We start from the raw sequence: 15297 nt of genomic DNA, 5'->3' as shown, positions 1-15297 counted from the left end.
GATGTTAGTAGCGACACGAAGAGACCTCACATATTTGCATATCTGTATGATACGCACATAGCCAAGAAGAACCATAGAAGAGATAAATTATTCATTCCCATCTATGAACAGAATTAGCAGGGAGCACAGGGAAACGGACTGGTTGTCTCTCCAAAAATCAGAAGCCACTGGTTACTCTAGTCTGAAATTCGGGTCATCCTTGCCTCTTCTGAGGCAGGGGAGGGAGGAGAGGACCGTGATGGTTATGGTGTGGATGCAGGGGCCCAGGACCTCGAAGCGGGCTGGGGACGCTGGTCTCCTCCCCTTCCTGTGTCTCCATGATGTGGCCCTTGCTGGAAGCCGGAGCCCAAGGCCACCCACTTAAAGCCAAACAAGTGGCACACAAAGCGTTCTAACATTTGAAGCATGCGTGCAACACAAAGATGCTCCTGAACCGCGTGAGGACGGCGGCCTGTGGTAGGGAGAGAAAGAGAAGAAATAAAACTACAGACAGGTGCTTGCACTGAAAAAGGGGAGGACATCAGGAGGCCAGGGGGAGACCCGTTGTGCCAGCTGCACCTGACACTGGCAGAGGAGGAAAGCAAAACGAGAAGCGAAGGACAGAAAGCGCGGGTGATGGTCACATCTACTCTACAACGAGCGCAAAGGGTTCACATCCTCCAGCCCTGGCCAGAGCCCAGCACCGACAGACATTCACTCCATAGCTTTCTCGGAGCTAGCCTGAGTGCACAGCGGCCCACGGGGCCCCAGCTCACAGGACCACCTCTGTCCACAGCGACACGGGGCCCCAGCTCACGCGATCACCTCTGTCCACAGCGACACGGGGCCCCAGCTCACAGGACCACCTCTGTCCACAGCGACACGGGGCCCCAGCTCACCCGATCACCTCTGTCCACAGCGACACGGGGCCCCAGCTCACGCGATCACCTCTGTCCACAGCGACACGGGGCCCCAGCTCACAGGACCACCTCTGTCCACAGCGACACGGGGCCCCAGCTCACCCGATCACCTCTGTCCACAGCGACACGGGGCCCCAGCTCACAGGACCACCTCTGTCCACAGTGACACGGGGCCTCACGTTCACCCGATCACCTCTGTCCACAGCGACACGGGGCCCCAGCTCACGCGATCACCTCTGTCCACAGCGACACGTACCTTCTGACATGGCGAGCTCACTTGGAGGCGGCTGCGGCACGCCGGAAGCAATGGAGTCAGGCCAAAACCTCTGAACCGGCCTGTTCTGAGCAGTTTTTTTCTTTGTTTTCGGGGTCTCTGAGCAACTGGAATCCAGCATTGGCTGGAGAATTCGTCTTCTAGCATTGATGAACCTGTGAGGAGGAAGGGACATGGAGAGGCCTCCTGCAGTCCGTGTTCCTAATGAACACGCCTAGCAATCAGGCCCCAGAGATCCAACCGTGAAATGAATGAGTGAGCAAAGTCTCCAGAAACCGAGGGCCTGCCATTTACATAGCAACTGGTTTAAATAAGGATCCACTCTTCCATGGCACCTTTCTGGTTTTTGGTGAAGGGTTTCTGTTTTGTTTTTATATCTCATCTGCAGTTGATCTTAGCTAAAACAAACAGAAAAAGGCTGAGAAGTAATTTTTTAAGCACACCTGATTTTCTCTACATGGGTGAAATTAGGCATTCATGATGACACAAATGTGAATACGACGTTATTTTTTGTAAGGAAGAAAATGTTCAAGTAGCAAGACCTTACGAATCCAGTCCTCTCCTCTGCCTGAGGTGCGTGTTGTGCTGCTGGCCAGACCACATGCTGGGCCACCAGGGAGCTCTCTGGCTCACCACAGAGTAAGGGCCTGGGTAATGCTCCACCGCTTCCCGACACCATTCCAGATGGTGAGCTACCTAGCACAGCGCCTGTGTGTGGACAGTGATTGACCCCCCGGGACTGCGCTGCTCTGTGTGCTGGGGGTGGGGCGGGGCGGGGGGGGGGCGCAGGTCTGGAGGGCAGGGAGCAGCTAAGCAGGACTCACAAAGCTACATCATAGCAACAACAACTTGGACCTTATTCTACATGACATTATTCTATTTCTCTCTGTTGTCCTTACAGTAACAGGTCAAACTACTGCCAATGAGCACTCCTGAGAAGTTGAGCCATTGAAGCTGTTTTTTTTTTTTTTTTTTTTTTTGGGTGCAGTCATGGGGCCTGAACTCTGGGCCTGGGCGCCGTCCCTCAGCTCTTCAGCTCAAGGCTAGCGCTCTACCACTTGAGCCACAGCGCCACTTCCAGCTTTTTTTTTTGCTTTTGTGGTGCTGAGGAATCGAACCCAGGGCCTCATGCATGCAAGGCAAGCGCTCTACCACTGAGCCACCTTCCCAGCCCAATTGAAGCTGTTTTTGAGGAAACTACTCAACTTAGGAACTGAAACACACAAAGCAGTCAGCAGGCAGCCCCGGGTGGCTGCAGGCCAGGGTGGTTACGAGCTGGAGGGGCTTTGGGCTGGGGACAGTCTTGTGTGGCCCCCCTTTCCCTCACACTGGAAGGGCGGGCTGGTAGGACATTCTCTGCACTCACGAACAGGGAAGGAAGAGCAGGTGGGGTCAAGGCAGGGCCCACCCGCTGGGGAGAAAAGCTTCTCTTTCCTTTTTGTTCCTCCTACCCCATAGCCACATCAACCTGGAACTTCCTAAAAAGTCTCTGGCCTGCCTCTCTGTCCTAGCTCCACACGCTGGCCACCACCCAGTGCCTGAGGCTCTACAGGAGGCCTGCCCAGCCTCGACCATGGACCCATGAGATGCTCCCACTTGGACACTAAGCCTGCGCTGGCATTCTACTTGAAGGCAGTACCTCAAGTGGTACGATGTGTTATTGCTACCCAAATAACAGCCCCAATACAAAATCATAGAAAAAAATTTTGGTGTATGCTGGTCTTGGGACTTGAACTCAGGACCTGGGTTCTGTCCTTGAAGTTTGTATTTCTTTTTCTTTTCCTCAAAGCTAGTGCTCTACCACTTGAGCGACAACTCTAACATGGGCTTTTTGGTGATTAATGGAGGTAAGCATCTCAGGGACTTTCCTACCTGACCTGGCTTCAAACCATGATCCTCAGATCTCAGCCTTCTGAGTAGCTAGGATTAGAGATGTGAGCCACCAATATCTGGCACAATAGAAGTATTTAATGCAACACTAAAGCATACCTGGTTGCATCTCTGCATAAATATAAAAGTTTGTTGCTTATATTGAAATTTCAACAATTTTACATGTTAGCATAGTTAATAAAGTAAGGACAATAATGTTTACTACAACTGGTAGGATTTGTGCCTTCTCTTACGCATACCAGAAGCTGACATTGCTTCTCACACCTGAATAAGAAAAATGAGACAAGTAACCACGCTACTGAATGGAGCTGCACCTCTACCCAAGAGCACTGGGTGGAAAGTGTCCTCTCCCTGGAGGAAGACACATGGCTGGGGTCCGAGTGACCTTACCAGGACGTGACCCAGGCCCGGAAGAGGACGTTCCATCCACAAACAGCTATGTCCCTGGGCACCCTCTCAGCGAACGGCTCCAGGCCCTGCCACGCAACACAACTGTCACAGACAGATGGGAGAAAAACTGCGCCCTTGAGCTATAGGTAGAAGCCAGAGCACCCCTGACTCTCGCTGTCCCGCCCAGGGGCCAGCCCTGGGCGTCCCAGTTCAGAAAGAACGCAGGGCTGGGGTGGAGGCGTCACTGAGAGACCGGCAGTCCGCAGTGGGCTGGAGATGAAGCAGTGGGTGGGCCGTGAGCACGCACATTCCCGGCGCCCTGCCAGCAACGGCAGCTCTTGGAGGACGGGGTCCCGCCAGCTAAGAGCATGCAGACAATTCAACAATATTTCCTTTTCTTTTTTTTGCCAGTCCTGGGGCTTGAACTCAGGGTCTGGGCACTGTCTCTGAGCCTCTTTGTGCTCAAGGCTAGCGTTCTACTACTTGAGCCACAGCACCGCTTCTGGCTTAGATTTCTAAGTAGTTTATTAGCGATAGAGTCTCACCAGCTTGCTTGCCCCGGCTGGTTTCAAGCGACAGTCCTCCCACCTCACCCTCCTAAGTAGCCAGGATGACAGGTGTGAGCCTCCAGTGCTCCTCCACTTGCAAGCCCTGCCTTGACCCCACCAGCTCTTCCTTCCCTGCCCATGAGTGCAGATACTGTCCTCGCTGATAACTGGCCTGTTAGCAGAGTGTGCCTTCCTGTGTAGGGGAAGGGTGGGAACAGCTAGACTGTCCCCAGCCCAAAGCCCATCCAGCTCTTGACTACCCTGGCCTGCAGCCACCTGGGGCTGCTGGCTGATTGTTTTGTGTGTATGGGTCGCCTCTCTAGGTTCTACTGCAGTAAGGACATGGTGTCAGAAAGCTGTGCATCTGTCTTACCAGTTGTTCACTTGGAGTAGTGTCAGATTTGTCTGAGCAGCAATCTGCTTTTTCTCATCTTCTGTTGGGTAAGGATGCTAAAAAATAAAAGGAGGGTTTGTCCATGACCTTAACTCTTAAGAAGAAAATAGAAGCATACAAATTACCAAGAATAAAAGCTGGTATCAGTAGCACTTTTAGCCAAACTTAACTTTAGTCTTACAAATCTTTTTTCAACATAATGTTATTATTACGATCAGGGTGATGTAGAGAGGGGTTACCGTTTCCTAAGCCGGGTAATGAGCACATTTCTTTTTTGGACGGTGCCACCCCTTCCTTTTCTCTCTCCTTGTCTCCCCCATCCGGGATCACATGTTGCATAGCTCATTTTCCACACAGGGTATACTGAATACCATGACTACATTTGTTCACCCCTCTTCTCTTTCTGCACTATCCATTGCCTCCCCCTTAAAAGACAAAAACAAAGGTTAAAAACAAACACCACCACACTGCCACCAACAGAAATCCATGCTGCCATTTATTTTTATTTTTATTTTATTATTTTATTTTATTTTTATTTATTATTTTTTGCCAATCCTGGGGCTTGAACTCTGGAACTGGGCACTGTCCCTGAGCTTCTTCTGCCTCTAGCACTCTACCATTTTAGCCACAGTGCCACTTCCAGTTTTTCTGTGTATGTGGTACTGAGGAATCTAACCCAGGGCTTCATGCACACCAGGCAAGCACTCTACCACTAATCTACATTCCCTGCCTCTTAGTATTCATTTTGTTTAAATGTTCAGAGTTTTCCCCCAAGAGTAACCTCCTGTAGCCTGTGTGAGACAGTCCTGTAGCCTGTGTGTGTGAGACAGTCCTGTAGCCTGTGTGAGACAGTCCTGTAGCCTGTGTGTGTGTGACAGTTATGTAGCCTGTGTGTGTGAGACAGTCCTGTAGCCTGTGTGTGTGACAGTTCTGTCGCCTGTGTGTGAGACAGTCCTGTAGCCTGTGTGAGACAGTCCTGTAGCCTGTGTGTGTGAGACAGTCCTGTAGCCTGTGTGTATGTGACAGTCCTGTAGCCTGTGTGAGACAGTCCTGTAGCCTGTGTGTGTGAGACAGTCCTGTAGCCTGTGTGTGTGTGAGACAGTCCTGTAGCCTGTGTGTGTGAGACAGTCCTGTAGCCTGTGTGAGACAGTCCTGTAGCCTGTGTGTGTGAGACAGTCCTGTAGCCTGTGTGTGTGAGACAGTCCTGTAGCCTGTGTGTATGTGACAGTCCTGTAGCCTGTGTGAGACAGTCCTGTAGAATGTGTGTGTGAGACAGTCCTGTAGCCTGTGTGTGTGAGACAGTCCTGTAGCCTGTGAGAGACAGTCCTGTAGCCTATGTGAGACAGTCCTGTAGCCTGTGTGTGTGAGACAGTCCTGTAGCCTGTGTGTGTGAGACAGTCCTGTAGCCTGTGTGTATGTGACAGTCCTGTAGCCTGTGTGAGACAGTCCTGTAGCCTGTGTGTGTGAGACAGTCCTGTAGCCTGTGTGTATGTGACAGTCCTGTAGCCTGTGTGAGACAGTCCTGTAGCCTGTGTGTGTGAGACAGTCCTGTAGCCTGTAAGAGACAGTCCTGTAGCCTGTGTGAGACAGTCCTGTAGCCTGTGTGTGTGAGACAGTCCTGTAGCCTGTGTGTGTGTGACAGTCCTGTAGCCTGTGTGTGTGACAGTCCTGTAGCCTGTGTGTGTGACGGTCCTGTAGCCTGTGTGAGACGGTCCTGTAGCCTGTGTGAGAGACAGTCCTGTAGCCTGTGTGTGTGAGACAGTCCTGTAGCCTGTGTGTGTGAGACAGTCCTGTAGCCTGTGTGTGTGAGACAGTCCTGTAGCCTGTGTGTGTGAGACAGTCCTGTAGCCTGTGTGTGTGAGACAGTCCTGTAGCCTGTGTGTGTGAGACAGTCCTGTAGCCTGTGAGAGACAGTCCTATAGCCTGTGTGTGACAGTCCTGTAGCCTGTGTGTGTGTGAGACAGTCCTGTAGCCTGTGTGTGAGACAGTCCTGTAGCCTGTGTGAGACAGTCCTGTAGCCTGTGTGAGACAGTCCTGTAGCCTGTGTGAGACAGTCCTGTAGCCTGTGTGTGTGTGAGACAGTCCTGTAGCCTGTGAGAGACAGTCCTGTAGCCTGTGTGAGAGACAGTCCTGTAGGCTGTGTGAGACAGTCCTGTAGCCTGTGTGTGTGTGAGACAGTCCTGTAGCCTGTGTGTGTGAGACAGTCCTGTAGCCTGTGTGTGAGACAGTCCTGTAGCCTGTGTGTGTGTGAGACAGTCCTGTAGCCTGTGAGAGACAGTCCTGTAGCCTGTGTGTGTGTGAGACAGTCCTGTAGCCTTGTGTGTGTGAGACAGTCCTGTAGCCTGTGTGTGAGACAGTCCTGTAGCCTGTGTGTGACAGTCCTGTAGCCTGTGTGTGTGTGAGACAGTTCTGTAGCCTGTGTGTGAGACAGTCCTGTAGCCTGTGTGAGACAGTCCTGTAGCCTGTGTGAGACAGTCCTGTAGCCTGTGTGTGTGTGAGACAGTCCTGTAGCCTGTGTGTATGTGAGACAGTCCTGTAGCCTGTGTGTGTGTGTGAGACAGTCCTGTAGACTGTGTGTGAGACAGTCCTGTAGCCTGTGTGTGAGACAGTCCTGTAGCCTGTGAGAGACAGTCCTGTAGCCTGTGAGAGACAGTCCTGTAGCCTGTGTGAGACAGTCCTGTAGCCTGTGTGTGTGACAGTCCTGTAGCCTGTGTGTGTGTGAGACAGTCCTGTAGCCTGTGTGTGTGTGACAGTCCTGTAGCCTGTGTGTGTGTGACAGTCCTGTAGCCTGTGTGTGAGACAGTCCTGTAGCCTGTGTGTGAGACAGTCCTGTAGCCTGTGTGTGTGAGACAGTCCTGTAGCTTGTGTGAGACAGTCCTGTAGCCTGTGTGTGTGTGAGACAGTCCTGTAGCCTGTGTGTGTGAGATAGTCCTGTAGCCTGTGTGTGTGTGAGACAGTCCTGTAGCCTGTGTGTGTGTGACAGTCCTGTAGCCTGTGTGTGTGTGACAGTCCTGTAGCCTGTGTGTGTGAGACAGTCCTGTAGCCTGTGTGTGTGTGAGACAGTCCTGTAGCCTGTGTGTGTGTGAGACAGTCCTGTAGCCTGTGTGTGTGTGAGACAGTCCTGTAGCCTGTGTGAGACAGTCCTGTAGCCTGTGTGTGTGAGACAGTCCTGTAGCCTGTGTGTGTGAGACAGTCCTGTAGCCTGTGTGTGTGAGACAGTCCTGTAGCCTGTGTGTATGTGACAGTCCTGTAGCCTGTGTGAGACAGTCCTGTAGCTTGTGTGTGTGAGACAGTCCTGTAGCCTGTGTGTATGTGACAGTCCTGTAGCCTGTGTGTGAGACAGTCCTGTAGCCTGTGTGTGTGAGACAGTCCTGTAGCCTGTGTGTATGTGACAGTCCTGTAGCCTGTGTGAGACAGTCCTGTAGCTTGTGTGTGTGAGACAGTCCTGTAGCCTGTGTGTATGTGACAGTCCTGTAGCCTGTGTGTATGTGACAGTCCTGTAGCCTGTGTGTGAGACAGTCCTGTAGCCTGTGTGTGTGAGACAGTCCTGTAGCCTGTGTGAGACAGTCCTGTAGCCTGTGTGTGTGAGACAGTCCTGTAGCCTGTGTGAGACAGTCCTGTAGCCTGTGTGAGACAGTCCTGTAGCCTGTGTGTGTGAGACAGTCCTGTAGCCTGTGTGTATGTGACAGTCCTGTAGCCTGTGTGTGAGACAGTCCTGTAGCCTGTGTGTGTGTGACAGTCCTGTAGCCTGTGTGTGTGTGACAGTCCTGTAGCCTGTGTGTGTGTGACAGTCCTGTAGCCTGTGTGTGTGTGAGACAGTCCTGTAGCTTGTGTGTGTGTGAGACAGTCCTGTAGCTTGTGTGAGACAGTCCTGTAGCCTGTGTGTGTGAGACAGTCCTGTAGCCTGTGTGTGTGACAGTCCTGTAGCCTGTGTGTGTGTGACAGTCCTGTAGCCTGTGTGTGTGTGACAGTCCTGTAGCCTGTGTGTGTGAGACAGTCCTGTAGCCTGTGTGTGTGTGAGACAGTCCTGTAGCCTGTGTGTGTGTGAGACAGTCCTGTAGCCTGTGTGTGTGTGAGACAGTCCTGTAGCCTGTGTGAGACAGTCCTGTAGCCTGTGTGTGTGAGACAGTCCTGTAGCCTGTGTGTGTGAGACAGTCCTGTAGCCTGTGTGTATGTGACAGTCCTGTAGCCTGTGTGAGACAGTCCTGTAGCTTGTGTGTGTGAGACAGTCCTGTAGCCTGTGTGTATGTGACAGTCCTGTAGCCTGTGTGTGAGACAGTCCTGTAGCCTGTGTGTGTGAGACAGTCCTGTAGCCTGTGTGAGACAGTCCTGTAGCCTGTGTGTGTGAGACAGTCCTGTAGCCTGTGTGAGACAGTCCTGTAGCCTGTGTGAGACAGTCCTGTAGCCTGTGTGTGTGAGACAGTCCTGTAGCCTGTGTGTATGTGACAGTCCTGTAGCCTGTGTGTGAGACAGTCCTGTAGCCTGTGTGTGTGTGACAGTCCTGTAGCCTGTGTGTGTGTGACAGTCCTGTAGCCTGTGTGTGTGTGACAGTCCTGTAGCCTGTGTGTGTGTGAGACAGTCCTGTAGCTTGTGTGAGACAGTCCTGTAGCCTGTGTGTGTGAGACAGTCCTGTAGCCTGTGTGTGTGTGACAGTCCTGTAGCCTGTGTGTGTGTGTGACAGTCCTGTAGCCTGTGTGTGTGTGAGACAGTCCTGTAGCCTGAGTGTGTGTGAGACAGTCCTGTAGCCTGAGTGTGTGTGAGACAGTCCTGTAGCCTGTGTGTGTGAGACAGTCCTGTAGCCTGTGTGTGTGAGACAGTCCTGTAGCCTGTGTGTGTGTGAGACAGTCCTGTAGCCTGTGTGAGACAGTCCTGTAGCCTGTGTGTGTGTGACAGTCCTGTAGCCTGTGTGTGTGTGAGACAGTCCTGTAGCCTGTGTGTGTGTGAGACAGTCCTGTAGCCTGTGTGTGTGACAGTCCTGTAGCCTGTGTGTGTGTGAGACAGTCCTGTAGCCTGTGTGTGTATGTGACAGTCCTGTAGCCTGTGTGTGTATGAGACAGTCCTGTAGCCTGTGTGTGTGTGAGACAGTCCTGTAGCCTGTGTGTGTGAGACAGTCCTGTAGCCTGTGTGTATGTGACAGTCCTGTAGCCTGTGTGAGACAGTCCTGTAGCCTGTGTGTGTGTGACAGTCCTGTAGCCTGTGTGTGTGTGAGACAGTCCTGTAGCCTGTGTGTGTGTGAGACAGTCCTGTAGCCTGTGTGTGTGACAGTCCTGTAGCCTGTGTGTGTGTGAGACAGTCCTGTAGCCTGTGTGTGTGAGACAGTCCTGTAGCCTGTGAGAGACAGTCCTGTATAAGTTATCGTGTCCAGTTATATTTTAGATCTGGCTACAAATCTTTTTTTTTAAGCACTTCTCACATTCAAGAACTTTCCGTGCTTAGCAGCTTCCAGAGCACGGTGAAGATGAGGGTGGCTCTGGTCTTGTCTGGGCAGGGACTGGTGGCAGCGGCCAGCTGTGGGGTGTGCTCTGTGGCGGGCACCGCTGGAGGACTTGATATATAAGCCACCACCTGTGTCAGGTTACCTTTTATCTATGACAACTAACTGCCCCCAAGGAAAAAGACTTCTATCTAGCAGGAGTGGGGAACCATATTTCTGCTGAGGGCCATTTGGATACTCAGAACATCATCCGTCGCCATACACAATGGTCACCGCCGCAGCCTCGCCACTGAAGCTGAGGAGAAGCGTATGTGCCTGTCCTGCGGGTATACAGAATGCTTCCAAGGACTGTCAACAGCCCATGGCCAGACATTCCTCCCTCCAGCACACAGAAAGTCCTTTTCCCAGCCCTGGTGACTGTGCCAGGATGACATTTACTCGGGTGTACATGGGACCAACAAAGCAGGATAGCAGCATCTGCCCATTGCCCTGGACGCGGCTTAAACACTCAATTTGAGTGGCGGCACATTACCAGAGGGATGGAACGGCATCAGATCTACTTGGCAGTCAAGTGTGTTCCTGAAAACTTAGCAACAGGATATGTGATTTGATAGGACTGAGGAGTGTGTAGCTCTGATTTCCACATTGTAGAAGCATATACATTTTTGCCCTTTAAGTCTCAATGTGCCAGGCGCCAGTGGCTCACGCCTGTAATCCTAGCTACTCAGGAGGCTGAGATCTGAGGATCACAGTTTTAAGTCAGTCCAGGGAAACAAATCTGAGAGCTCCTTATCTCCAATTCACTAGCAAGAAACCTGGAGGTGTAGCATAAGTGGTAAAGCACCAGTCTTGAACACAAAAGCCAAATGAGAGCATGAGGCTCTGAGTTCAAGTCCTAGTACTGTCACGTACACAAAACAAAAACTTCCTAAAATAACAAGGGTGTGGTGCTGCAAGCCTGTGATTCCAGCACTTGGGAGGCAGAAGCTGGAAGGGCAGCTACTCAGACAGACCCATCTCATAGACCACAGGCTGGGATGTAGCACAGTGGTAAGCCACTTGCCCAGCACGAGGTGGGGCCTGAGCACCATCCCCAGCAAGCCCCTTCCCACCCCACGAAACAACAACAACAACAACAACAGCTGGGCAGGAAACAAATACATAGAAAAGCAGGCAATAACCAGAGCTGCCCTGATCCGTTCAGAAAACCATGAGGCCAAGTCATTGCAAAGAAAGGAGAATGAGGGGAGACCGCAGCCCTGCAGCCGGCGTACAGGCCAGCATACCCACAACGCGGCCCTTCTCCCTGCCTGTCGCCACCCAATCCTTTCCCTGCCGTGGTACTCAGCTCTGTGCGCCCTGGGTGCGCACCCCCACCTCCCCACTCCTGGGCTTCACTGCATCTTCCTCCAGGACACGCCTGGTCACTCTGGACTCTCGATGCTCCCCGTGTGGCAGTGGGCTACCTACAACACGTCACCACTGCCACCACACCAAGCTTCCAGGGAATCTGGGGCATGAGGAGAGCCGGGGTCCCTGCTCACCCGGGGACCCCATGTGGGCAGTCAGCTCATGCTCCCAGACCCTCCTCGGTACACACTGCGCTCCCTAACCTTAATGACATCCTTGCAAACACAGCATGAAACACCGCTTTCCTTCCCGAGGTTTTGCACGAACGCATCCTTTTCTCTGCCTACTTTTTAAGTAACCCCATGCTACCATCAGACCTGAAGGGTAGGATTTTCTCCCACACATGCACACAATTAGCATGAGCTAAGTTAACTCTCTTTCCACTAGGAGATCCTTATGTCTTAAGTTTTTCAAGGCCATTTTAGGGACCCATGCTCAGCCCATACTCAGTGTAACCCCAGACCCATAGACCTGGGGCTGCTGGACACAGGGACAAGACACGCGTGCAGAGGGCACCTTGGGCCACACTAGCTGCAGCCTGGCCCCCTTACCCCAATGTGCTGGAAGAGCCAGGACCGCATCACGTTGGTGGCATGCTTTGGCAGGACGCCCCTCTTGTTCTTGGACGAGCCGTCATCTTGGTGTAGAATGCTGAGATCTTGGTTCAGCTGTAACTGGAGCTTGAACATTTGACCGATAACATTAGAGAGGAAGCGATGACACGTGCACACAGCTGTGGCTTTAGAGGGGACGCCCCCCACGGAGTGATGGCTGGCTTTATGTAAAAGTGGACAAGCCAGACCTATGGGGACTCATCTTTTTGTTGTTGTTGTTGGTTGTAGGGCCTGAACTCTGGGCCTGGGCACTGTCCCTCAGCTCTTCAGCTCAAGGCTAGCGCTCTACCACTTGAGCCACAGTACCACTTCTGGCTTTTTCTGCTTATGTGGTGCTGAGGAATCGAACCCAGGGCCTCATGCATGCAGAGCAAGCGCTCTACCACTGAGCCACTTCCCAGCCCGGGTACTCATCTTCTGAGGCACATCTAACAATGCAATGTCTCTTTGTTCTTCATCCCCACTTCCTGCCTCATATCTGTTAAAGTCCTTGGACTCTTCCAGGGATAAATGATATCTTTTTTTTTTTTTTTTTGGTCAGTCACGGGGCTTGAACTCTGGGTCTGAATGCTGTTCCTCAGCTCTGAAGCTAACTAACGCTCTACCACTTGAGCCATGGCGCCACTTCCAGTGTTCTGGTAGTTTATTGGAGATGAGAGTTTCACAGCCTTTCCTGCCCGGGCTGGCTTTGAACTGCAATCCTCAGATCTCAGCCTCCTGAGTAGCTAGGATGACAGGCGTGAGCCCAGCTCTGGGCAGTGATATCTTTCTGTACACAGTGAGTTGTCCTGGCTGCCCCCAGAGGCTCCAGGATGGAAACACCAAGGCAGGATTACAGCCCGAAGGCTTAGAAGGGCTGACGGTTACAGTGATCACTAGTGTCCAGGAGGTTTGTCAGTCATGCTTATACCATGACGCCCCCATAACCAATCCAATAACATGTCCCAGGCCCCAGAAGCTTCCTGGAGGGCAGAGTACCTGGGAGGGCGGAGCTCCAAGCTCCTTCACCTGGCAAGGTACACCAGCCTCACCCGTGCCACTTTGAGACACCTGGCATGGTAAGCTGGCATACCGCTTCCGAGTTCTGGGAGCTGCTCTAGCAAACTGGCCCTGAGCCAGGGTTGTGGGCGCCCCCATTTTTAGCCAGTCACCAGAGGCACAGGCCACACTGTGGGGATGACTCGGCTCAGGGAACTGGGGCTCGTCCAGGAGGCACATTGGAGCTGGGCTGGGGGAGGGGACTCGGGCTGGTGCCAGCTCAGGAGCCCACAGCAAGCCCACTGGTAGGGACACGCTGTGCACAGGCAGAGGTGACAGGTGCGTGGGGCAGGGTGAGAACAGGGGAGGGCGGTCTGCTTCTCTCCTAGAACCTATGGCCCACCACAGCATCACTATGTCAGAGAGCTCGCAGAAGTTTGTCTCAGATGGACTCACAGGGCCTCGGAGTCCTGGAGCCAGGCCGTCGGCAGACAGGGGGAGCCCAGGTCCTCACACCAGCGCTTCCCGAGGCACCCCGTCAGCAGCAGCGGTGGGAATGGACGGGGCCCTGCACCCAGGACTGACCCAGGGCAGAACAGGCCAGCTGAGCAGAAGGGAAGGCAGCAGAAACCGTGCAGTGGAACACAGCCTCAGGAGCATTGCTACGGGCCGCTGGGCACCAGAGAGCACGGAACACAGTGAAAAACACACAGGGAAAACCAATCAATCAATCAATCAGGCTCACACCTGTAATCCTATAGTTTAAGGTCAACCCAGGCAAAACTTCTCAAGAACCCATTTCCAGCAGTAAAAAGTTGGGTGTGGAGGTGTGCACCTGTCTCTCACTGTGAGTGACGCATTCAAGGATCCCCACACAGACTGCCAAGGCATACACGCAAGCCCTAAAACCAACAAAGTCAAAGAGGGCTGAAGACAGGGCTTCTGGCCAGCAGGAGGCCTGGAGTACAACCGCCAGTACCAGCAAATACAGAGCAAAACGACCCACCGCCTCAAGGCGGGACAGCACTGGAATCAGAGACAGCCACATGGCAGCAACAGTGCTGGCACTGCTAACACCGAATACCAGAACACCAACCAAGCATCAGGAGGACGAGGCTGGAGAGGAGGCAGGAGAGAGATACCCGCTTCCATGACAAAGACAAAAGAAGGTATTTTAAAGGATGAGTTAAGAGACAGAGGAAAACAGAAAAAAAGGGCTGGACGGTTTGGCGGGGAGGTGCGGGGCTGTGCCAGCACCTGCTGCCAGCCTGTGGTGGCATCCTATGACAGCTGAGCTGTGACAGACGCGGACCTGAGAGGAACACTCAAAGTGCCTGTGAGAAGAGGGGAAGCCAGGCGCCGGTGCTCACGCCCGTCAGCCTCGCTGCTCAAGAGGCCGAGATCTGAGGATGGAAGTTCAAAGCCAGCCTGGGCAGGAAGACCATGAGACTTATCTCCAATAAACCACTCAGAAAACTGGAAGTGGTGCTGTGGCTCAAGTGGTAGAGCGCTAGCCTTGAGCTGAAGAGCTGAGGGACAGCGCCCAGGCCCAGAGTTCAAGTCCTACAAGCAACAAAAAAAGAAGAGGGGAATAAAAAATCGGTACCAAGTCACAGGAGCACAAGAAAGTGGCGGGCAGAGGGACTCCCCACCATGGCACTCTGCACAGCCATTGCTAAGTGGGCTTGTGCGGGCCCCGGGATGAAGGCTTCTTGGTGAAGGGCCTCAGAAAGGCAAGGCCAGGACGCCCTTGCCCTGCAGGGGAGGGCAACGCGTCCCACACAATGGTGACTCACGCCCTCCTGGGGGCTGCCGTGTGCACCGCCATCACCTTCTACAAGCCCAGGATGTCCACCTGCCTGAGCCACAAGGCAGGGAGCCCCGTGGGACAGAGCAGTGTTGGAACAAGGCCATGACTACCACCCATCCTGATGGGTTGTTTTTGTGCCAGTCTTGGGAATTGAACTCAGGAACTGGGAGCTTCCCTGAGCATTTATACTCAAGGCTAGCACTGTACCATTTGAGGTACAACTCTGGCTTTTCGGTGGCTAACTGCAGGTGAGTCTCACAGACTCTCCTGCCCTGGTGTCCAGCTGAGGGAGCTGGGGTTATCTATCACGCAGGCCACACAGGTCCAGGTACGAAGGTGCTCCACTGGAGTACCATTTATAGCTTTTCTATTTAAATAGCAAGAAAATTCAGTTAAGTAGAAAACATCCTTCCTAATAAACAAGACAAGTAAGATTCTGATAAGATATTTGACTTGAAAATGTTTCCTCTAATTTGACACTAGGAAATTATTCTGCAACTAGATGGCTGTGTGGTCACCGGCGTTTAAAATGGAAGAGGGCCGGCTGGCGTGACATGAGGCCCAGAGAGGGGCTGGGCTACAGCAACGACACGGACCGGGCTAAGCCCTGCGGCCAAGGCAGCACACAGGCAGCTCAGCCACAGGCCTGCATCCTT

At 52.9% G+C, this 15297-nt stretch overlaps 1 protein-coding gene across 6 annotated transcripts in view; it reads right to left on the bottom strand.

Moving 5' to 3' along the window:
- Nucleotides 1-15297, bottom strand: part of Pknox1 (PBX/knotted 1 homeobox 1) — a 48746-nt gene that overhangs the window by 3461 nt on the left and 29988 nt on the right. For all 6 annotated transcript variants that reach the window (XM_070030838.1, XM_070030842.1, XM_070030840.1 and 3 more), the window contains 3 exons: nt 11791-11919; nt 4375-4451; nt 1156-1328 (listed from right to left, as the gene is read on the bottom strand). In XM_070030838.1, coding sequence (XP_069886939.1) covers nt 1156-1328; nt 4375-4451; nt 11791-11919 — 379 coding nt within the window. The remainder of the gene's footprint in view (nt 1-1155; nt 1329-4374; nt 4452-11790; nt 11920-15297) is intronic.

The sequence above is a fragment of the Dipodomys merriami genome, unplaced genomic scaffold (genome assembly GCF_024711535.1).
Source record: "Dipodomys merriami isolate MVZ:Mamm:240054 unplaced genomic scaffold, mDipMer1.0.p SCAF_2, whole genome shotgun sequence".
Classification (NCBI taxonomy): domain Eukaryota; kingdom Metazoa; phylum Chordata; class Mammalia; order Rodentia; family Heteromyidae; genus Dipodomys; species Dipodomys merriami.
This window is presented reverse-complemented; position numbering and strand designations above follow the sequence as displayed.